The sequence below is a fragment of the Bos taurus genome, chromosome 7, assembly GCF_002263795.3.
Source record: "Bos taurus isolate L1 Dominette 01449 registration number 42190680 breed Hereford chromosome 7, ARS-UCD2.0, whole genome shotgun sequence".
NCBI lineage: Eukaryota > Metazoa > Chordata > Mammalia > Artiodactyla > Bovidae > Bos > Bos taurus.
In genome coordinates this window covers 73614924-73640717 of record NC_037334.1, presented here as the reverse complement: position 1 = coordinate 73640717, position 25794 = coordinate 73614924, and the positions used below count along the sequence as shown (strand labels likewise).

Below are 25794 nucleotides of genomic sequence, written 5' to 3'. Positions count from 1 at the left end.
CTTAGTGACTGAACAACAACAACTAATACAGAGAAGAAAAAATGAAATGAAAAACCTTCCATTTCTCTGTGAAATAATCTTAACACCAAACATAGTATAGCTGCTTAAGAAATGATTACCAAATGAACATGTGGATTTGTACAGATACTCTGAAAAAAAGAGCTCACTATTCAGGTGAATTACAAATTCAACTGGCTGACACATTGACGTGTGACAAGCGGTAGTTTCAGAATCAGAATTAAAAGGAAATTCAAAATCAAGTGTTTGGCTTTTTGTTGTTGGTACATTGGAATATGTAGCAATATGAAGCTCCTTTCCCCACAAGGCACTGAATAGCTAGAGCTGAGGCTAAAGAAACTGTACGTGTGCTGTTTTCCGTGGTTCCCAGTGCTTCCCTTAATATGATGTTCTACTTTACACATACATGTTAGTTCCCTGGCAGTAAGCTTTGGGACTAGGTTTTAATGTGTTATCATCATTGAATAAGAAATATGTCCCTTATCACAGGCAGCCTCCCCAAGACTAAAGTGCCTGATTAGTGTTGAATTATCTTTCAAAACCTAGCTCAGCTAACACTTGCATCTGAAGACCTTCCTCATACCACTTCCCAAGTAAAAACTTCCTCTACCTGGCCCATTTTTTGGTAATTGTACATCATTTTTAGTTTTATAACTTGCAGTTCACTTGGCTTCTCTATTAAATGATGAGCTTTCCAAGAGCATACTGTTATCTTCATCTCTGCAATCTCAGTACCCGCCATAGTAACTGAGGGATTCTAGGATGTCCCAACTGTTAGTCAGTGGTTAAATGGTTAACCACTCATAGGTTGGTATTAAGTCCCAAGGCCACTGTCTTGTAGGGCAGGGCCTCTTCAATTCCTCTTATATTTCCAGTTTCATCTTAGACATTATTAGTTCCTATAGATTCAATGAGCTAACCTTATGAAGAGTGGCAAGATACCCTTGTTATGTGTTTTATGGCATCCTTTACTTTTCTTATAATATTTTTATTATTATTTTTGCCTGATTCTTTGTTTTCTTCCCCTATCATAGCTTTTATTTCCTTTAGGATAAAGAACATTCGAGATATTTATCTCTACATCCCTATCAACTAGCACAGTACTTAACACTTAACACTGCTAAGTGTTAAGACTCAGCAAATGTTAGTAGAATTTTAGTTAAATTAACATTCAGAGTTAATTTATTTGAATAAATCATGGCTGTAATGTGATCACATCAGCTGACTGTTCTTGTTGGTCACAAGAGTGGGATGGATATTAGAAAACTCGAACAGAAGGTCTTAATGAACAGGTATAATTAAATTCAAACAGATGGTCAGTCCTAATGCCAAGTCCATTCTTATTTTGATTCCTTAGATAATTATTATGGTGAGCCTTGACATGGATGTAGTTTGATAGCCAAAATAATCATCATTCGCTACATTCATTTTTATGAGAGCTAAGAAATCAATGAATGTGATTGTTCACCTAGTTTACATGGGCAAATTTATTTGGCTTGAATAAGTCATTTCATTGAACGATTTTAAAGTATTAATTTTGCTAAGTCCTGAATCATTTTTTAAGAAGATATATGTTCTATTTGTAGAAATATAAAAAAAGATACAGAAAGATTTTGCCTCACATGATCTTGTCTGTAGGGATCAGGTGCAGTTTTATGCCTATTGTTGAAATGATTTCTCCATTGTTATTCAAGTGATTGTATTTTGTACTTTAACTTTTTGCTTATAGAAATGTTAAGGGACATAATAGCTCTGGAGGAGCTTTTAAAATTATAATGCTCAGATTCTTGGTTAAAACTATTAAACCAGTCTCCCAGGAGCAGGTCAGAAGACAAATCTACTGTATTAACAATAGATATGAACAAACTACTATTGATTCAGTATGTTGATTCTTTTCTATTTGTGTTTTATAAATTTTGAGTCTTGGTGCTACTGGTGACAACAGATATTAGGTTTTCAAGAATTTCTCTTTCTGAAAGTGATTCATTTAAAATCATAGTTTAGGATCATACCATTGACATCTCTTCAAAAGTCTTCTGAGTAGCCTAGATTCATGTTAGCACTTGGCACTTTTAGGCGCTCCTACTTGAAAATGCTTTAAAACAGGGTAATGGTACTGATAATAAGAAAAGAGAGAGAGTCAAGCATTCCATTTTGTTATTGAATAATGTTAACTTTATTATTATAATAGAATACAGTATGACATAAAATTAAGAGCTTTTGCTAAACTCTGTAAAGCAATACATGCATCTGCCATAAACAACCTTGATTCATGTTAGGTTTTATTGCCACTTCACTGCACTAAGGTGCCATAAACATTCAGTGTCATCTTTTAAAATTTTTTCCTGGGAGTTAACAGGAACTGTCCTCTATAAGAGTGTATCTTTATTTTCAAGGAAGACTTAACTAGTGTTACATGGTTTAGCAAAGCACTGTAGAAAAGCTACATAGAATCATTTGTCTTTGATAAGTTGTGCAATCAATTTATACAATAGAATACTGTCCATACATACTAACAAACTAAAAAACGATAGAAATGCAGTCATTGCATAGCATAAAGCAGACTAAGAAGAAATATACACATCTAATGAGCAAAATACAGACCAAATGTTAGCCATGAGGAGTCTGGAAGATAAAATACTCTTAATAAACACTTAGATTAACACCAAAAAGAAAAAAAAGAAAAACCAAGATTAACAGCAACACAGAAATTAGAGCCATATTTTAATTTATTTTCTATACATGATATCTACACATGATACCAAAGAATGAAATCTCCTTGGTTCAGCCTTTATTGGCCTAGCTCATTGAATTTAGGCAGGACCAAATCAAACAATAAAGCACATTTAAAAATACCAGAGTTTGTTTAGGAAAACACAAACTGTATTTTCCTGCATCACTGGATAACAGCTTTTTGAGACAAACATTGCTCAAAACTTGGGTATGGATCCCAACTGTCTTATTTGGTAATTATGACGACAGGTTTATGCCATAGTATTCTAAATGTGGTTAGCCCATGACCTGTGGATTCTGGATGCTAATTTTAAATATCTCTGAAATTCTGTCAGACAAAAGGAGACTTCAAAAATACCTTCTTCATAAATATTTATCTCTAAAATATCTGGGAAGTAATGAAAGAGACTAGAATTTTCATAGGGAGTATGAATGGACCTCTTGTCATTAAAGCCCTTACGTAGTATGCCTACAAATATATTGCTACAGTATAAATGAAATGTCATATTACTCAATAAAAGCTAGTTCCTGTACATTCTTTCATGTATTTTTATATTTAATGCTACATATGGTACAACACTTATTGAAATAGTTGGTATCAGCAAAGATAGCAGTAATATACAGTTGATTTTCTAGCTCCCACTAATGCTTTTCCATTTTCTTTTTATATTATAAGAGCCTAAAATAGGGAAAAGTGGGATGACTTGAGTGGATAACAACTGATTCACTACTGTACATGGGACAACAGTTTGAATTACAAGCTTTCCCTACATAAGTAGATTTTATACCCACATATTGTAAATTCCATCTGATTCCTTCAGACTGTTCTGGTCTTAAATGCAGGCTGTAAAAGTATTTCCATAGCATTTAACAACATTCTAACAGCTAAGAGCGGTGAGTCCTACACAATATTTTAAGAACACAACTTTTAAAAAAGTAAAAAAATGTACAATCTCATGCTACATATTTACATATATAATTTATATATTCTATATTTGTTTATTAGTCATAAATTTCAATCTAAAGCTTTTAATGTACTGTTATATAAAATAATACATTCAACAATTCTAGAGCTTGCAAAATATTTTTGCCCCTCTAAAAACATCTTCAGAATGAAAATCAAGTGATTACTGGGTGCATGTGTTATCTGGATATAGAGAGGGTGGAAAATAAATATTTTAAAACTGTTCTATCTAAATTTATTATTAATTTTTTTTTTTAGTTTTATTGAGTGTATATATCTGTTAGAATGATTCCTCATTGAGTCTACTGGTAAAAGCTCAGATGACAGTAAAGCAGCCTATTTAAAGCATTTGTCTCCATTGGATTAAATGTGCTCTTACTGTGAGACACTGCACCTTTGCCTATGCAATTTCCATAAATTTTAAAATAGCATTTAACAACAAAATAATGCCCTAGGTATTTCTTAAAAGAGAAAGAATGGGGATCTTGAGCTTTGGAAACAAACTGTTAAAGCTATACATAGGTTTAAAATACAAAACAGAAATGTGAGAAACACATCATCATCTGTGCAATAAAGACATAGATTTTTTTAAATGTTTCTTCATTAAACATTATATTCTTTTAAACACCTTCACATAAAAATATTTTTGACATATACAGTATCTTTTTTTTTTCTAGAATATTTGGAAATATATATCTACAAATGACCTGGAGTTAAGTTGGATTTTTCTTCTACTTTTCCTCCTATCTTTGGATCTACTTCCCCCTCCTTTTCTCTCTCTTCCCTTCTGTCTCCTTCTGTCATGATTTTGCTCTCTGGCTCCCTCTCTCAGAATCCCGTCTCTCAGCTGTATGCTCTGATCTGCTCCGGACGGCCAGACAGGGGTCTGTTGTTCTTATATGAATTATGGAAATAAGGAAACCTTCAAATTCTCTAAGACAGAGGCAATAAAGCAGATGGGAATTACCACGTTGAGAACAGAAAGCAATTCCCAGTGCAGAGGACTGAGCAACAGAATATGGTTGACAGGACCTATTGATGGGGGGTGGGGGCTTTTAGCTGAGGCTCTCTGTTTAAATATGTTGCCCAATAGACCAAGTTAAAGATTCCGAATAACAGCGGGAAGGCTATTCTTGACAGTCGGTCAATTTTGCTGACACTGTTAAAGGTTTTCTTCGGTTCTGGTGGTTTTGTTTCCGGCTTGACTTCTTTTGGTTCTATGGTTGCACTTTTAGCAATGGTGGCTAAGCCGGGGTCACCCCTGGCCAGATTAGGTGTGTAGCTGGTTGCTGTTGGAGCATAAGTGTTGTTTTTCTTAATAAGAGGGTCCTTCACTTTCTTTGGCTGTAAAGGAAAGAGTTAAAGTATTTTGTTTAGTAAATTGTGGGAAGCAAGTTTATAAGTTCTTGAGCAAAGTGACCTTTACTTTAGAACTCAAACAAGTGCTTTATTTAACATCTAAAGAATGGAATTTATGACAGCATTTTGGGAATAAATGTAAAACGCAGACACAAAGGTCTAATTGTAAAATTGACAAGTGACCTGGTGGGACATTTGGTCCAAAATGTCCATAAGACAGTTGGTCTTTGAGACATTTGCTTTACGTCAATGGTCCTTGCAATTTGGTCCTATCCAAAATGTCTTTGAGCATACTGGATCCATGACAAATGGTTTTGGACAGGACCACATATCAAAGTCCTTTGTTATTGTTCAATTGCTAAATTGTGTCCATCTCTTTGTGACCCCATGAACTACAGCATGCCATGCTTCCCTGTTGTTCACTATCTCCTAGAGTTTGCTCAAACTCATGTCCATTGAGTTAGTGATGCCATCCAACCATCTCACCCTCTGTCACCCCCTTCTCCTCCTGCCCCCAATCTTTTTCAACATCAGAGTCTTTTTCCAATGAGGCATCTCTTCACATAAGGTGGTCAAAGTATTGGAGCTTCAGCATCCGTCCTCCCAATGAATATTTGGGGTTGGTTTCCATGGACCAAATGTCTTTGGACATTTTGGACAGCACCTAATGTCTACTAAACCATGATGACTCTAGATAACAATACTGTATCATATACTTTAATATTGCTGAGACTAAATCCTAAATGTTTTCACCACAGAAAGGACTTTGTGACCAGTTAGAGATAGTAGCTAATACTATGGTGGTAACCAATTCATGATATAGTATATCTAATTAATTGCATTGTACACCTTAAACTTACACAATGCTATGTGTCAAATATCTTTCAATAAGGCTAGGGAAAAATGCAGACAAATATTTTCCAGGCTTTCCAATCAAAAAATGGGGTCTATTTCCCCACTTATTACATCTAGACGTGTGACTCTGGCAGAGTGATGCTGTGCCAGCTTAAGATCCTATCCTCAGGAAGCTTTGCAACCTCACTCTTTACCCTCTGGAAACATGCCACAGAAACATGAAGCATGGATTAGACACTGAGGGACCAGAGACTATGTTCAGTGAGAGATCCAGCCAGCATGAGGCCCCATACATGGGAGAAAGGCCATTGTAGATTTTCTTGCCCTGGTGCGGGAACTACGTCAGCGAGCCCATGTTCGACTAATAGAAATAACCTCAGGTTTTTCCTAGCCTCAAATGCTTGGTTACTGTTTTAGGTCACTAAGTTTTGGGGCAGTTTGTTTTGCAGTGATAAAAAATTTATGAGCCAATTATTTTTTGCTCCTTCTCCTCAGGCTTCCAGTGCACAAATGACAAAGCAGGGTCAGTCAGGATATCCTGGATTCGATTTTTGCTCAGTGTTACCTGCTCACTAATGTTATCTGTGTGGTAATTGATAACTGCAGCTTTTCTTAGTTTCTGTCATATAGACACTTCTCAAAAATAAAGTAGGTCATTGTTCAGAGCTATGTGGTCTGATATAGTTGCATATTCTTTAAGAAGTTAGTATTTAATTTAGCAGTTAACCGTACGAGGGTGGATCTTAAGAAGGCCACTATATATTCACTTGAAAATGTGATGCCCTATTGGAATTTCCTTTTTATTTTCAAGTATACCATGTCAGACATCAAAACTTTAACTCTCCTGAAAACACTTTATCTAATTACAGAAAAAAAAAAAAAATGTATCCTCTCTGAATGTCAGAGTGAGATCTGGATTACATTGTGTTCACATTCCCTGTTTTAAGCAAATCAAACTGGCAAAGCCCTGTGGAAGATTTTTACAGAGACAAAAATACATTTTAGAAAATATCCTCTTTCTTAATAAGATGCCAGATATGGGCATAAATGTATTATTTATGTATATGTAGATGCCTATGTACATATGACTATACCTATATCTATATATGTACACTGAATAATGTGAACTGTAGATTGATAGAGATTGAAATATTTTATTTGAGACAACACTTAAAGACTAGTACACAGTCAGAAAGAAATCTAAACTCAAATATGAGATCACCAACACCTCAATCCAAATTCTATGCTTTCCAGATCAAGTTCAATTCATCTAACAATTCATTAACAATTGCAGCTGACAAGCTACAATCAGAAAGACACTGGCTTCTTGCAGCATGCAAAGAAAGGATTAGGATAGAAAAACAACTTTTCCCAATGTTTGCATTTCATTTTTCAGTTGCATATCACTAATGTTTGTGTATCATTAGTTCTGAAGAACTTTGGTAGAGTGTACCACTAATTCTAAGATGTGGATTTTAAAAATGTCCACAGCTATGATTTTGGGCGATGTCTCACAATTTGTAGTGTCTTATGATCACACATCTTCAGGTTCACTGCTTTCCTTTGGGGTTGTCCTTCTGTTCTAGGACAAATGGAGGCCATCAATGGCTAAAGTAAGTATTGGACAAAAACTCTGTTTCCACTCTCTCACCTCTCTCTCCATCTGGTAAGTGCAGTTTCTTTTGTCTTGTTTCCTCTCTACTGATCCTGAGACAAGATTCTTGGTTTGGAAATTCAGATATGCTTTTTATACTAAGTTGAGGATGTGTCAAGGCAAGGTGAATTTTTAGGACCTGGGTCTGGTCCATTTTGGTTGGTATAGCATACCCCACACAGAACTTCCTTTGCTTTGAGTTGAGTATTCAATAGATCCACCTGTGGCTGAATGGTAAATCTCAAAGAGTTTTTACTTGGCAGCATATGTTCTTTCTTATGTACACATAAATTAGTGGTACATCTTAGAATCAGTAACACTATAGATTCTATTAAATGTGGTAGATGTTTCTACAAAGGATCCTCTTTTCTAATATATTCATGGAGCTGTGGGAAAAACATCATTAAATGAATTTCTTTACTGTAGACCCTCTCAGACTCTCTAATATACTGTGACTCTGTGAGAGTATTCAGTATTTTTCAAGTATATTTGACAACATAACTATTTTTAGAGACTGATTCAGGACACTAGTACTCTTCATTTGCTGTAGAGAAATTCCTCCTAGGTTACTTCTAGATGCCTTAGAACCTCTGGGACTCTGACTTTGCCTTTCTTTCCACCATCCCAAGACTTTCTTGCCTTTTGACATATTTTTATTTCAAACCCCAGAATCAGAAATATCCTCCCCAACCATGCTTTAAAAGTCACTCCAAAATATGTTCTAACAGAAGAACAGTGATATTCTTGACTTGCTAATTTTCTACAATGAAGAAATTTTGTGAATTCTGTGTTGTGATTCTTAAAGCAAACCTCTCTTTTGGAAAAAGAAAATATGTTTCCTGACCTTTACTTTAGTGAAAATTAGAGATAATGCATTTTGTAAGCTCAATTCAGTTGAGTCATTAAAGTAATAACATTTAGGACCAAAGTTATTAGGACCAAACACCCAAAAAACTATGATTTTCAAGTCACAAAAATTATAATGGCATAATTGCTCCCAATATCAAGTTTGTTAAAACTGTTCTCACATTAATGGGGACCATAGGAAACCATACTTGAATACAAATGTTTACCTTTGTGTTTCTCCTTTATTTCCTTCCCTTGACTCTGCACACCTATCCACAGAAACAACCTCCTTCCTTAGCAGTGAGGAAATTCTCACAGCACTTAATCATTTATGACATAAGAAAAAAACAATCTTCTTTACCCTCTCTCTGCATCCTTCAGCCATTCCCCCAAGCTCACACATTACATCTTACAGGTTTAAAAAGACATAATGGTGCAATATCACAGGAGATATTAAAGCATTTACCTTTTCTGGAACCACACTTTTCCCATCCCATGCATAACCTCTCTTGGTGAAATAGTTTACTGTGGCAAACTCGATCAGAGCTGAGAATACAAAGGCATAGCACACTGCAATAAACCAATCCATAGCAGTTGCATAAGCCACCTTAGGGAGGGAATTTCTGGCACTGATACTCAAAGTTGTCATGGTGAGCACAGTTGTGACTCCTGCAAAGAAAGAAAGTTAATTTTTAGGTTCATACTATAATCTTTCATCACTGAAGTCACCCTACTTGTATAAAATGAAACACACACAGAGTATGTTTTCCAGTTCATCCCGTTTGGTTTGGGATGGGTGAGTTTTAATTTAATCCCAATGTAGTTTGTAGTTCATAGTATGGCAGTACTGAAGGGCAGTTCTTGGAGGGATAAACTGCTCTGCTATTGAGAAGCCATTAATAAGATCGTGAACTCCCTTAAATAGGCATCTTGAACACAGTGCCCTGGTGAGGAAAGGAAATAATATTCCTTCACTGTCCCCAACTCTAGGAAAAAGAAAGCAGAGATTGTCACTGTCCAGGATCCATAAGTAATCACTGAATCCTCAGCTCTGTTTAATATTCTACAGAGATAGTGAAGGACAGGGAAGCCTGGCATGCTGCAGTCCATGAGGTCGCAAAGGGTCAGCCACTACTGAGTGACTGAACAATCCTTGAATATATAAACCATAAAACCAATAACTTTTTGATAATTGATCATCAACAGATAACTAAATTATCTTCGGATAATGTTTTATTATGTTATTAACGCTTTGTCTTTTATACTATTTTTCCTGATTCTTGAAATAGCTGCTCTTTTGAAGAAATTATTGAAATAAGTCTCAGGTGACTTGCTTGAGGTCACATAGCTCAGAAATGGCAAAACCAAATTTGCATACATTCATCAAAGTCTTACTCTTTCTGCTAATGCTGCTATATATCTTCCCTAATCTATGAATCTATCCCAACTGATTAAAATCACCTCTATTCAAAGCCATTTTCAAGTCAGTTGCTTTCAGTTTGCTTGTGTGCTCAGTTGCTTCAGTCCTGTCTGACTCTTTGTGACCCTGTGAACTGTAGCCCACCAGACTCCTCTATTAGATTTTTCAGGCAAGCATGCTGGAGTGGGTTGTCATGCCCTCTTCCTGGGGATCTTCCCAACCCAGGGATCAAACCCATGTCTCCTGCATCTCCTGCACTGCAGGCAGATTCTTCTACCACTGAGCCCAATTATAGGAGTTTGTTTTGAAGGATGACATTCAATAATATCCATTTAACAAGTTAATATTTTCAACCTACTATATATGATGCAATCTATGAGTTAGAATACTGTAAGTCTCCTTTTAAGCCATTTGAAAATTTATGGAAAAAAAAATCACAGGAACCCAATAACTTAGACTGCATGGTGTGGAAAAAATCTTAACCTCTTCCAGTAGCTAGTCCCTCACTATTTATTAACTCTATAGCTTTGAACAAGTGAGTTAGCTCCTAAGGACCTCAGTTTCCATAACTGTAAATGTGGTGACTTACACTTCATTCCCTTGGTCGGTGTATATCATTGTTGAAATTCCAAGAAAGGAAAACTTTTACACATTCATAGGGTTAGAGGAATAAATATAATAATATGTGAAAGCATTTTAAAGATAAGTCAATTATTGCCACAGAAGATATTGTCATCCCATCTGTCTAAAACTCATACCTATGATTCCTCTTTTGATTAATTTTAGAGAATCAGTAGGGTCATGCAGCTGGTAGGCAGCTAATTTTTCCAAGGCAGTTTAAAGCATCCAATATTCCCAGTTTTACATGAATTTCAAGGTAATTTATCTTTGCAGCTCTATTAGGAAGTGATAGGATTAAGAACACTGAGATTTTCAGTATGTCATATTTCTGATACATGGTCACAGTTGTAGGGAATAGACTTACTATGAGCTTTGGAGGTGTTGCAGGACATTTTGGGGCATTATCCATATTACATATTAGCTGGGGAAAAGCCCCCAAATTTACATATTAACTTGAGCAAAGAGCAAAGTAATTAAATGTCAGTATTTGGGGAACAGAGCAACCCAGTTTCAAGCCCCAGCTCTGTAATTGCTGAGTGACCTTGGGAAGTCTGTCTCACAAGTCTGAACTTCTGGAGTTTTTTTGTAATTATTCCCTTGTAATTTAATTTGAATAAGTCTAACTCAGAGGGCTATTGTGAGTATTTAATAAAATAATGTAATAAAGTATTGAGCCTGATACTTACTAAGGGCAAAGTTAATAACTTATTATTGACAGCTTCACTCCTTTTAGATAAATCCCTGCTAAAGTGAATTCCATTTTTTTTTTTTAAATTTTGGTTTATGTGGACAGTCAACTGCTAAAAGTAATTTGGGAATAGAAGTTCTTAAACAAAATGTATCCATAAATTAAAAACAATTAAGAAGAGCATAAAGAGAGGCATGCTCTGTGTGTGTGTATGTATGTGTGTTGTCATCTTACAATTCCAGCTATAGAGAAAGGGAAAAAAGTTAAAATGTGTTGAGCATCTATTAAGTTCCAAGTACTGAGGGTGACAAAATACAAATTTTATTTTATTTTTCTCACCTAATCTTTTAAATGGCACTGTTTTATTTTAATTATACTCTCATTTTATAAGTAACCAACACTTAAAAGACAAGATTGAACCCAAAACGTGGGTGTATCTGGAATCAAAATCACATGACCACACTGTCTTCAAATAAGAAAGAGCAGGGAAGGTCAGAAGATGATGTTTTAAGACATAAAATGGTTTCAGCTTTGTTGCATTCTGGATGCCATTTAATAAACTGTTGCAAGGTATAACTTTTGCTTTTTTTTTCCTTTTGATATTTTTTTCTTTAAATACCTATGACCCTCTCAGTCATCCCCTACAGCTCAGAGGAATATGCTGAGTACAAACTAAAAAGAATAAAGACATATGTATTAAATAAATTTTAAAAGGCTAAAAGTCTTGGAAAATTGCATTTGTGATTTTATTGAGCTTAAAACATTAGAAATATATAACTTGATTCACAGAAATACTTGCCACGGTTGTATTTACAGATATGTAGTTATGTTCACCAAAGGGGCATGAGTTGGCTAGGCGAGCAGACTGTTGAAACTATTAAGAGGAAGATTTTTGATTTACAAAACATTCCAAAGTGCTTTATAGGATATCCAAAAAGAAAGAGTAGATTTGTTGGGGACAGAGGGGGTGGAAAGTGAGCCTTTAAAAAAACCATTTTTACTATAGTGCTGGGCTCATTCTATAAAAATAAACGTAAAATATAAAGGAAATATCTCATTGGTTCTAATTAAAACATTCAAGTGAATAAAGGGCTCAAACTATATATATATATATATATATATATATATATATATAAGTGAGCATCTGACAAGAGTTCAATCTTCAGTTCTAATAAGTGGCTTGCTGCTGCTGCTGCTAAGTCGCTTCAGTCATGTCCGACTCTGTGCGACTCCATAGATGGCAGCCCACCAGGCTCCCCTGTCCCTGGGATTCTCCAGGCAAGAACACTGGAGTGGGTTGCCATTTCCTTCTCCAGTGCATGAAAGTGAAAAGTGAAAGTGAAGTCGCTCAGTCGTGTCCAACTCTAGCAACCCCATGGACTGCAGCCTACCAGGCTCCTCCGTCCATGGGATTTTCTAGGCAAAAGTACTGGAGTGGGGTGCCATTGCCTTCTCCAAATAAGTGGCTTAAACACTAGTTAATATTTACAAGTTGTGATAAGGGAAAAAAAGAGTTTTAAATTAACTAGTCTTCTGCCTGGTGGCTGGAATCATTTTGGGTCTTGATTTAGCTGGGCTCTTAGACTGATGTCACAGCAAAGATTTGGTGGTTTCCATCCCAGAAGCAACTTGTCCAGATTCTTTTCTGGGCCCTGGTAGAAGCGTCTTACTTTTTTCCTGGGATAAAGCCATGATGCCATAAGGGTCTTTGCACAAGAAAAATCCTCAGTTTAGACTGTAAGCATCTGAAGCCTTTTGTTTGGTAGTAAAGGGTTATAAACATAGCATGTGCCTATTATATATTTGAATGAACCTTGATATTTCTGGAATGAACCTTGATAATTGTAACTTTCACCAATTGAATATGTGATGGTTATTTCCAAATGAATTACGCTGCCTAAATCAACCCCATTCTTAGCCTTGTCATGGAACAGGTAATACATGGGGAGTGGTACCTCATCATCATTAAGAACACAGCCTTTAAAGCTAAGAGGCTGGATCTTATTCCAGATTCCTTCACCTCATAGTTTCTGACCTTGGGCAAGTTATTGGATTGGCCAAAAAATTCATTCAAGCTATATGACCGTTTTGGCCAACCCAGTACTTAACATCTTGTTCCTTAGCTTTCTTGTCTAAAACATAGGGGTAATATTACAGAGAATTTTTCTAGTGTTAAATAAGAGAATAGAGAGTTATATCATAGAACAGAGCATGATATAAAAACACTCAATAAGTATTCTGCAATATTTTATTGCTATTCAAATTTTAAACTCCCAAATTCATGAGAGGAGTGGGTAATGTTATGGTGACAGCTACATTAGAACACAGTAGGCCCTCATAGTAGATTTCAAAAGACAAGTCAATGACTAAATAAGTGAATGAGTCATCAAGTTTTTGTTAATGAAATCTTGTGTTTATTATTCTTAAAAGTATACTTAAGACAGTGTACTATAATACAGGCAGGAGCTCTTTATATGAAATACACAGTTCTAAATCAATGAAGAATTGATGCTTTTGAACTGTGGTGTTGGAGAAGACTCTTGAGAGTCCCTTGGACTCCAAGGAGATCCAACCAGTCCATTCTAAAGGAGATCAGTCCTGGGTATTCTTTGGAAGGACTGATGCTACAGCTGAAACTCTAGTACTTTGGCCACCTCATGTGAAAAGTTGACTCATTGGAAAAGACTCTGATGCTGGGAGGGATTGGGGGCAGGAGGAGAAGGGGACCACAGAGGATGAGATGGCTGGATGGCATCACCGACTCGATGGATGTGAGTTTGAGTGAACTCCGGGAGTTGATGAGGGACAGGGAGGCCTGGCGTGCTGCAATTCATGGGGTCACATAGTCGGACACGACTGAGCGACTGAACTGAACTGAACTGAACTGAAATCAATGAATTAGGCATGAGTTTTCCTATTAGTAAAAAGTTATTACCCTTTAAATAATTTTCCATTAGATTGACAACTCAAAGTATCTAAGGCATTTAGAATATTTTCATAGAAAAAAATATTTGTAACTCTTCAGAAGTGCACACATTAGTAAAAATAAGATATTCCTGTACTCGTATAATGGTCATCACTAAGTTATTTCTATATAAAGAATCCCTGCTTTCATATATTAAGGAAGTAGTTCTGCTGATATTTTCTCATATTCTCAAAAGATATACTGACACTTGATTATGTATTCTAAATGTATGGTTTAGGTATAAGTGTTCCTATGTGTACATTTTAATCTATCACGAAGCACATTATGCCTGCTTCATTACATTTCTTTTCAAACAGCAAATCAAGTGTTCATTAATCCCATCAATTAACATGCACTAAAACAGCTTGCTATTTTAAAAAAGAATTTTTTACAATCATGTCATAATGAAAATGGTAATACCTTGACCCTTTCTGTTGTACTAACTCCAAACTTAGTGTATAATTATTTTTTTTCATTCTATCTGCAATGTCACAGGTATGAAGCAACTTAGTGGCCCTTGCATATGTCTTGACTGGCGCTTACCAAAGACCGTCCTCGCTGGCACAGACTCTCTGTTGAGCCAGAATGAGACTTGGGAGAGAATAACTGTCATTATGCACGGCAGGTATGTTTGAATAACAAAATATCCAATCTTTCTCTTCAGGTGGAAATGAGTTGTCATAACAACATACTCTCCTAGAGGGTAAAACAGACAATAAGGTGAGCAATTTGACCTTGAAAAGGAATCTCTCAGTTTTTCTGTCAGTAGCAAGAACCTGGAGGTTAGACATAGCCTTTCTCCACATAACACCTGGTTCCTAGAGAGAAAAGCTGTTATCCAGGAAAGAAAAAAGCCATTTGCCAAACACACCGGGACTTCCCTGGTGATCCAATGGTTAAGACTTCACCTTCTACTGCAGGGCTTGTGGGTTCAATCCCTGGTCAGAGAGCTAAGATTATACATGCCTGGAGGTCAAAAAACCTAAATGTAAAATAGAAGCAATATTGTAATGAATTCGGTAAAAACTTTAACAATGGTCCACATAAAAAAATAATAATAAATCTTAATTTTAAAAATAATTCTAGTTTAAAAATACAACACACCAGAAAGGCACTGAGGATAATACTGAGGTGCCTGAGGTCTCATTGATCTTATGTCATAATCCTGGTGACTGATACACTGAAGAGACAAATCTGAGCATATATTTACAGATTGGCGCTCGTAACCCTGAAGGCAATGAATTAGATCCTGATGACACACACCAATGCATCAGAAGACACCAGATCCCCAGTATGTCCACTGCAGGAGAGTTGGGTTGTCTAATGAAGGAGCTTTGGTGTTCAGGTCAGGGCAGCTGAATTCCAGCTCCAGCCCTTTCTTTCCTTAGCTGTCTGACCTTGAATTTGGCTTAGTCTGACCTCTGAAATGAGGACTGTGGGACAGAATTCTCAAAATTTGTTTTAAGGAATATCTTCACTAGAATCACCTGGAAAGGTTTTGAAACATGCAATTCTTCAGGCCCCACCTAAATACACAAATCCTCCTTTACAGTGGGGGGCAGGAAAATCCATGTTTGTCACTAGCTTTTGAACTTGTCCCGACTCCCAGACCAGTCTGGGAAACAACTGGGCCAGGTAGACATCTCCATCATCTTTATATATGACAGATTCTGATTTGATTAGAGGCCCAAAGAAATGAACACACAACTCAAATTGTAGGAGGTGCTTTTTTCTAAGCTGATGCTGTAGTTTCTTAACTACAAATCTTTGAAGTTTTTAGTTTTATTCACTCTGAATATATACTCAGTTATCTATGTATGGGTAGGAGAGAACTAGGTATATTCTTACTAAGAAAACATTTCTTTGGTGTTCACATCTTTCTATCTCCCTCCTTCTCTTCAACTCAAAAATTTTCTCTCTTCATCCTATGATTTACATCTCAGCTCATGACCATTCAGCTTCAGCTGCTATAATACGGTTAAAACTGCTCATGATCTCTTAGTATCCATAACTGAGCATCTCAATCTGAAAGGATATCTCAGTCTTCAAGTCCACTACCAGCTTCTTTGTAGCATTAAAAATTGAGCAATGCTGAATGTGCCTACCATCTTGACAGTACTCTGTAGAGTCACATTCTCCTTTTCTCTCTCATTTTCAGTTTCTTTTGCTAACTCACTGGTTTTTCAGCCATAGAGTACTGAGTTCCTCCTGTCTCTCTGGCACTGGTCTTCATCTTTCTGCAAAGCAAATGAAGAAGTTCCTGGTACAGTTCTGTCTTCAGCTGTCATTTCCACCTTTTTCTTAACTCTAATAAGAAATTTTCTTTCTCACCCCTGCTCCTAATGTCATTTTGATCCAGATGGCTGTGGGAATCTACATCTCTAAGTGACATTGCTTTCAAAATCACTGCATTTCCAAATATCTACTAGATAACTCATAGATAGTGATTTTTCATTGCTATACCAACTAAATATGTTCCAAAGTGATATTATTTAAACCTTTTCATAAAAAATAATGATTAGTATATAGCAGGGCTTCTTTTCCACTGAGCATCCATTTCTAAATTCATGGCACACTCATCTGTCTATCCACTCAGTCTAAAAATCTGGAATTAATCCTTGTGTGTTAAGTAAGGCTTCCAAAAGAGAGAGAAACAAATCAATTGATCATCACAATTTTAATTTCACCTGTGCACTATCTCTCAGTCTATCTCTTATCTCATGGTCAACACTTATCTCTTTAGAGATTTGTAATATAAATCTACAGTAATCTGTGAACTGCCTTGTTGGTTTCAAGTCCTAACTCCAATTTTCCCTAAGTTTTGGGGTCAGTATGATCATTTTAAACTATATATAAATATCTTAAAATACCGTAATGGATTCCCATTACCTACATCAGGGTTTCTCAACCTCAGCTCTTTTCAGAACATTTCAGAAGAGATAACTATATATTGCGGGCACTGTCTTGTATAAAGTAGGACATTTAGTCACATACCTTGCCTCTTAGCCCCTAGATGCCATTACAATTCTCTCTCCCCTCAATGTGACAATCAATGTCTCCAGTGTTACATACTAACAAGCAACTCCCTAACCAGTATTAAGACTCTCCACATCCTAACTCTGATAGCATTTCAGTACTCCATCTTGTGTCTCACCACACATTTTTAGATCTCAGTATTTTGACCTAAAAAATTCTCATTTTGACCTCTTCTATAGCTGAATATTTTGTTTATCTATGGGTGGGATTCAGTCCATAGTAGAATAGGAAGAAAGTTACTGTAGAGGAGAGTTTGTTAGCTTTGGAAGCAAATGAATTTGGGTTCAAAACCCAGATATACTACTTTCCTGTTGTGTAGCCTTAAACTCTCTGATCCTCAATTTCTCTGTTTATAAAATAGTGATAAGTATATTGCGGGGAGAATAAAGAATGAGGGCTGTAGTGAAGATCATGCTACATTAGAGTTTAAAAACACTTTGAGTTCCTTTCTCCAGTTTTTTCTCCCATTTCTCCAGTTGGAATTGGTGGAAGTATTGGTAGAAGAAATGCTCCCTACACTCTCTATAGTAGGAAATCAGCTGTGCATTCATTTGTGCTTTCATGATTGCTATTAAGGATAACACCTGCCATTTACTGATCAATATTAAGTAACTTCAAACTTATTTACAGCTTCTGTTTACACTTATATTGTATACTTTTTATTTTAGTTACTTATGTGCTTATGCTCCTCCACCAAACTGAAAGATAGTTAAGATGAGAGACAGTTCTTTACATATAGCATGGCTTTTGGAAAAAATTTATTTATTGGAAAAGTAGACCTTAGTTGTATCATGCGAACTCTGAGCTGTGGCATGTGGGATCCAGTTTCCTGACCAGGGACCAAACCCAGGTGCCCTGCATTGGGAGCACAGAGTTTTAGCCACTAGACCACCAGGAAAGTCCCTACAGCATGGCTATACATATCCCAAATATTCAACACTTGCCTATGATGAAAAGGGATGCATGAGTTTCAAGAACACTCACTCTAGTTAACACCTACTAGCATCTCTTTTTTGAAAGGTAAATAAAATGCTATCTAATTTATTTCTATTTTTCTGTAGATAACTTGGATAATGTCTCCAAGGTCATCTGAAAGAAATAAGTGATTCAAATTTAAGAAAAAGAGCAAAAAACCAAAAAACTTGTTTTTCCTGAGATTCTGATAAACTGTAGTCTTGGATAGACACAGTCAGGTAACACCTTACCTCCTAGGAGTAGGCATTATTATTCCTAATCATTCATTCAGTTGTAGCCTGAAAAATGTCACCAGCTCAAAGAAAAAAAAAATCCCTCTCTCATGTAATGCCATAAATATGAGTGTCTGTATATTCCATTATCATCTTTTGTTGTTCACAGTGTGACATTTTGGGAAGATTCTGCAAAGAATATTTTGTGGATGAGCTGTTATTTGACTTTGTATTTATTTTATAAACCACTTCCTCTCTAACAAACTAGAGAAAGTAGAGGAAAACTTCAAATCTTTTGAAATCACCTTCCTAAATTAAATAAACTTTAAGAAGTTTTGGTATAACATGTTGATGGAAGAAATTTTCACATATTGAGGTATGGGGAAGTCATTCTGGCTTATACATGATTTGGTTTATACATGATGCTAATTAGAACAGCCTACCTTGTGGCCTATCAAACATACATTGTATATCTACTTTAACCATTAAAGAAAAGAATACATTTAAAAATTTAAATGGAATAACTGAGGTTCATACAACCGAAATGGATCTGGTTGGCTACTGTGGATGTGGTTTTACATACATTCTCATATCATTGAGAACCTGAATTTTCTGAAGTCTATCATACTTAAGGACACCACCTTGCTATTCTCAAAACAATATCTGCCTGCAGTCGCCAGCTGCAACACTATAGTCTCAAGTTCTCCCCATGTAACATTTCAGACCCCAACCAACACTAGCTTAACAGGCACCCTTACTTCTTGCCAGCTCCAACTATAATTTTTGAAAACAACTTATGTAATATTGTGGTTCTTGTCTTTATAAGCATCTCCCATTTTGCAGCCTGGCAAAACACAATTTAAGTACTTCTTGGATCTGTGTCTCCCAGGCTGTAGTCCTGGTTTGGTTCAGATAAACTCTTCTCTATCCCTATTGCAGATTGTTACTCATTATTTCCATCAGAAACATTTAAATAAGAAAAGGAAAAGTGACAAAATCAGAATCACACTGTAATAGTTTAAAACTGAAAGAAAAATACAACAAAAAAGTCACCTAAATTGGATTGAAAGAGTATCTCTAGACATCAAGTACTTATGCACGAAGCATGTCAAATTATTTCCCTCTGATTCAACAGTCAAGAAGAATTTTAATTCAAATATCCTTGCACATCATGTAACCCCAAGGGAAGCTTGTAAATTAGATGAGACAACATTTTTGATACATTACAATATAAAATTAAGGAGAGAGAAGAAAAGAAGCAGGAATGTAATTTTGTAAAGCAACACTGCAGGTTTCTTTTATATCTGGCTTCCAGCTTTTATTTTCCCAAATGTGGATCCCTTGCTTAACTTTATTTGACTTTAGTTTTCTCACTTGTTGAGTAAAAATGATAGTGTGCTAGTTGTTCCTTGGGATGCTCTAAGGATGATATGAAATAACAGATGTGAAAATTATTCTAAAAAATTCTGAATCACAGGCAGGTTTATAGTGTAAAGGTAAATCAGATAGAAATATATTCTCTCTCTAGCTGAAGAAATCCGCCATTCATTTAACAAAATTGTAGTGGACACTGATTCCTTGTAAAACTTTTCAAGTATTCTAAACTTTTGTGTTTTCCAAAGTGCTACCTTTTTCAAAGGAATGAGGAATCAAAAATATCATTGAGGGAGGGGCCCATAGTTTAATATCTGCTTCAGAGAATACTTAAATAGCAATAATGAAACAACGGTTATAGTTCTAGGCCACTTATATCTCTAGACCTGTTTCCTCATCTGAAATTAGATTAGGTTGACCAAACGACTGTATAAGTCTTCTCCCTCTCCACCTTCCCATCTGTGAATTTGTTCTCACATTTTACAGTTACATTATTTCTCTGGAGATCATGTACTAAGCTGCAGAAATAGGGGCCCTGAGGCCCCTCTGCTGAAAGTCCATCACCACTTTTGCTCCATGGTCAGGGAAAACAGTTGCTTTCCTCATTCATTTTGACCCTGCCGAGGCATCCTTAACTCATCCAGTCAAGACTGTCTCTAGGAAATAGGATCCTACAGTTTCTCTCAGTCATCTGTTCTAAGTATAAATAATAGTCATTCACAAATAAGAGACATTCTTATAAGCAAATCTAACCTATGCTTCCTTTGATCACGTATGTGTATTGACTTAGGTAAATATGACTTTCTAGTCATCATTGTTGCGTTTTGAAAAAGCATTTTTACATCTTCTTATTTTATAGCTGTGATATTATTCTTATACCTAATGACTAATTAACAATTTTGCTTCTCTGTATAAGTTACATTGCCATGCCCTTTAATTACAATTATAATTTTTATGTGGGCTTTCCTTAAAGAATTACTTAGGAAGCAAAACATGGTGTAGTAGAATGAGATAGGGGGCCATGCATGGGGTCTAGTTTCAAACTACCTTCCCTGACATTTCAAGCAGAAATGACTTCTTAAGTGTCATCATGTAGACTTCTTATATTAACTTCATCATTATTAATAGTAATAGCTAATATTTATTATGAGTTGTGCTGTCAGAAACTCTGCTAATCAGTTTACATCCATTTTTCTCATTTCAATCTCATAATACCCCATGAAGTAGATCCTCTGATTATCTCCAAAATACAAGAGAAAAGATGAACAGAGGTCATGCAGTTAATTTGTTGTAAAACCAGCATTCAAAACCTCCCCATATACTCCAGAATCCATCTCTTATGCTCCATGATATACCATATCGTTGCATTTTCATACTTGTCTATCCTGCCTGTTACTAGTGTTTCATATGGTTGAGAACATACATGCTATAGTGAGACTTCCCGAGTTCAAATCCCAGTTCTGCCACTCCCTGGCTGTGTGACCTTGGAAAAATTATTATACCATCTTCAAAATGGAGAAAATGGTAATACATACATCCTAGGACTGTTGTGAGGATTAGACCAATTCAATGAATGTTAGCTACTTAAACCACTCAACCCTGAGCTTCATTTTTTTCCTAATTATTTATTCATTTATTCATTCGTTTATTTAACTTGGGTATGCTGGGTCTTTGTTGCTATGCACAGGCTTTCTTTAGCTGTGGAGAGCAGGGGCTGCTCTCTAGTTGCGGTGGCTTCTCTAGCTGTGGAACACAGGCTTTAGAACACAGGCTCAGCAGTTGTGGGCATGGGTTAGTTGCCCCAAGGCATGTAGGATCTTCCTGGACCAGGGATTAAACCTGTGTTCTCTGCATTGGCAGGTGGATTCTTATCCACTTGACCATCAAAGAAGTCTCAACCATGAGTTTCTTGAGAGCAGGAAGTATGTGTCCCTCGTCTCTTTCCTCTAGGTCATTCACAGTGTTAAACACAGTAAAGGAGCACATTGTTGAAGGAATAAATGAGTGGATAACAGAGAACTGCATCAGATTTGAAAGTTGACTAGACTCATCCTTCTGTGTCCTTGTAACAATTTTGTTCTGCCAGGTGAATAAGTGCACTTCAAACTAAGTCTCCGACGCATTTCCCTCCACAAACTGATGGCAGATGCCAATGAAGGGACTGTCTTTCTAATATGTTTGCACTGAAACAAATACACGTGTTAGACTGAGCCTCGTATTTTCCCTCCTATGGCGCTGAAGCGATCTAGAGGCATTTGACATGAAAGAGGTCAGTAGTAGTGTTGTGAGTGTGTGTTCATGTGTGTGCTGGTTGCGCAACACCTTCTAGAACGTGACCTGAATTGCTTCTGTCCTCACAGAGAATTTTAAGGTCGCAGAAGCTGCTCTTTACTTAATGATTCTCACTGTATGTGTACTTATCTGTCACCCTTCCTCATCTTCTGGCAGAAACAGGGAGACAATAACACTCCATGTCTTTTATCTTAATGTTTTCAAGGCTCCATGTTGTAGTTGTTTAGTTGCTTATTCATGTCTGCCTTTTTGTGACCCCATGGACTGTAGCCCATCAGGCTCCTCTGTCTATGGGATTTCCCAGGCAAGAATACTAGAGTGGGTTGCCATCTCCTTCTCCAGGGGATCTTCCCAACTCAGGGATTGAATCCATGTCTCCTGCATTGGCTGGGCAGAGTCTTTACCACTGAGTCACCTGAGAAGCCCAGTAGCAGTGGATACTGTGACAAAAATTGAAATCATGTCAAGGATGCAACATTCATAGCTGTGTGCAACATGGCAAGTATCAGCTCCCTGCTCTTTCTCTTAGTGAAAAACTGACTGCTGCCCTAATGACACTTTTATTAATGGACATTCAAATTGGTCCATTTTGCTAAATACAATCAATTATGAAAAGGACTAGTGGGAAGAAACTAAGCTACTGGATTATCTGTGCATTTGGTTTGCCATGATCTTTGCATTCTCTAGGCTTCAAGTTCACAGCTGATCATATCCAGGGAACTTTGTGTTTAGCCCGCTTCCACTGTGTGGGTGACTGTGTCTGGTCTCCTATTACAAGGACATGAGAGCCCAAACAGACCTCTCCAAGTATGCTGTCATCCATGTTTTATGATACCAAGCTCAAAGCCGTAAGCTGCCTCATAGTAGACGTGAATGTGGGATTGAAGGCCTCACAAAAGATCTTTGTTTCTTCCCATGGAAATCTTTTAAGGTGGATTTTTGGGGAGCAAACGTAGAAGCAAAGGAAGTGTAGTTCAGGATTTTATTGTGGAGTGGAAAACATACATCAAACTCAGTTTGAATGTGCTCATTATTCTCCTCCCCCTCCCTCCATATGCTATAGAAATGACAAGGACAAGCTCTTACTTTGTACAGATAAACCTGCTGCTCCAACACGCAATGATGACTTTTAACGGACCTAACTTATGAGGTCCAGCAGCTTGGTGGTGGTGAATTGGACCCTTCTTTCTCCCCTGGTGTCCTTTTGTGACTCTTTATCTTTTCTGAGTAACAAGAATGTAGGTAGGCTGGCTTAGAAAACCAGAAGGGGAAAGGTCTCCAAGTTCATCGGACCAAGCCATTTATTTTGCAGATATAGAACTAGAACATGAAGAGAGATCCTATGCTGTGTTAAGGTGATTAGCGCTAGAATAGAGTGGAAGCAGCCCTTCCTCCCAACAACCTTCATATATACTTGTCCTATTGCTACTGCACTTGAAATACTATTTCCTGGACATCATCCAACCTCCATTGTAATAACAGTAGGGAGAGAATTTCTTGAGGGGAAGTTCTAGGTCTATTATTCTGAATGCCTTGGCTTAGAACAGCGATTATTTGACTCCCAACAAATGCATAATAACAAAATGAAAGTCAACCCCTGAAGCAATCCTTCCTTGATCATCCCAGGCTGGATTCACTAATTTTTTATTCATTAGTTCAAAAATATTTACTTGGTACCTCTTCTGTTTCAGCTACTATAGTAAATCATAGGGACACAGAAGACAGGCAGGGACTTGCCCTCCCAAAAATGTTAATCACAGCACTTAACACCCATTTTGATAATTATAGTTTATGTGTTTGTCTTCCCTTAGACTTCAGATTTTATGAAAGCAAGATATGTGTCTTGTCTATCATTGACTGTAGTGCCTGTCACAATATCCAGGCAATTACAGCATTCAATGTTTAAAAGTAAACACTGCTCATTTTAGTATCTTTTCCAATATAATTTGGTGAGAAAAAAATAATTTTCACTATTTTGCACGTTCTGGGATATCTTCAGGACAATAACAACAATGACAGCATACCATTTTGAGCATCTACTGTATAACGTTCTGCTTAACATTTTATATTATCTTATCTTTAATACAAAATTAGAGGCTCCCCATCCTTAGAAGAGAACAGTTTCTAATTAGATAAATGAACTTCTCAGTGCCACCAGGCTTCTGAGTGGCAGGACTAGGACTCGAGCCCACACCTTTCTCACTGCAAAGCCTGACACATTCCCATTATGCCGAGCGCATTTCTCAGGTAGGTAAAGCACAGTGGAGAACAATCTTCTCATTTTCCAAAACAAGAAACATAAACGTTTCAACTTCTAGAGTAACCAAGGATGCTATAACGTGAGCAAAAGATTAAGTCCTGTTAAGCAGCAGTTATCCAATAATCAGAGTAAGATATATTGACCTATCACTTGAATTTAGAATGATCAGATTATGACCATGGTCCTAATATAAAGTTTGAAATTTAAGAGAAAAATTTTTCTGAGATAAAGAGCAATTCTACCCTTACTTATCATTTTTTTTTTTTTAGAAATTACAAATCAAAGTTAATGAATGAATTTCAAAATTAAGACAGTTGTAAAATTGTTGACCCTTGCTAAGCTTTTAGTAATTGAACATAATTTAAAATATTGGGATTGAGGGAGTAAGTTTTCCTAATTTTCAGGATACAAATTTTATCAGTAATTATCTGGCCCTATGTTTGAGTGAACTCCTGGAGTTGGTGATGGACAGGGAGGCCTGGCGTGCTGCGATTCATGGGGTTGCAAAGAGTTGGACACGACTGAGTGACTGAACTGAACTGAACTGATGATCACATATCAGTTAGTCACAAAAGGGATACCTGAATAACTAAACTCATTATTTCTTGAAACTTCAAAAGTTTAAAATTTTGGATTTGACTACTTGATAGAAAATCTGATCTAATTATGAGTATTTCATTGGTAAAACAGTTACAACACCGAGAAAGATGGCGGTCCATCCACTTTTAATTCCAAAATAGAGTGATCAGTATAGGGTTTAGCTGGGGAAGTTTCCTGGCTAGAGTTACAAATGAAGTTAGGTGTGGAGGAAGTGAGGTGGGGAAGGTGTTTTGGCATCCTATGTGTAATGACTGCTGCTATAAATTTACCAAGATTTTTTGAATCATGACAATAAAAGGGTCCTAGATGATATTAATAGCTAACATTTATTAAGAGTTTTTTTATGTGCCCAAAGTGTGATAATTTACTCTTTATGGATATAATTTATTCCTTCCAACAACCCTATGAGGTGACCACAATTAACTGGCAACTTGGAGAAGTATTCAACCCATATATTCTTCTCTAAGAGTTCACATATCTAAATACTGTGCTACCCTGATCACACAGAACCACTTCTTTATTTTGTAAACAAACAAACAAACAGATGAAAAACCAGAGATCAAAATTCAAGATCACAGGTCTATAGAGGTTACACTAGTTCCCAGCATAACTGTTCCCCAGTTTAGTGTAATTTTTCACTCTCCTTACTTCTGTTATTGAAGGACTTAACTGAATTTGCAAGTTTCTACAAAAAGTTTTTCGGCTCCTTCTTCCCAATCTAAAGTTCCCAAATAGCACTTACCTGTACTAGACTGAACAATTCCAGAATCTACTGTTTGTCCAAGAAGATCGTACTGGTTCAGGCGTGACCCATCTTCGGCTACAACCACTGAGCGTGCTGGCTCTCTGGTCCACTCATAAACAACTTCTGCTCTTGTATAAGCATCTAAAAGGGAAGAATGGAAAATGGTCCATATGTTTT

General features: G+C 36.6%; 1 protein-coding gene across 2 annotated transcripts in view; it reads right to left on the bottom strand.

Annotated features, from left to right (window-relative positions):
- Positions 1–2165: 2165 nt before the first annotated feature.
- The window catches only part of GABRA1 (gamma-aminobutyric acid type A receptor subunit alpha1), a 57956-nt gene continuing 34327 nt past the window's right edge, over positions 2166–25794 (bottom strand). Inside the window, exons 7-10 of one of the 2 annotated variants that reach the window (XM_010807577.4) lie at positions 25615–25758; positions 14667–14819; positions 8896–9098; positions 2166–5059 (exon numbers count right to left, since the gene is read on the bottom strand). In XM_010807577.4, the coding sequence (XP_010805879.1) occupies positions 4748–5059; positions 8896–9098; positions 14667–14819; positions 25615–25758 (812 nt within the window). In that variant the 3' untranslated portion in view covers positions 2166–4747. 2 annotated transcript variants of the gene reach the window in all.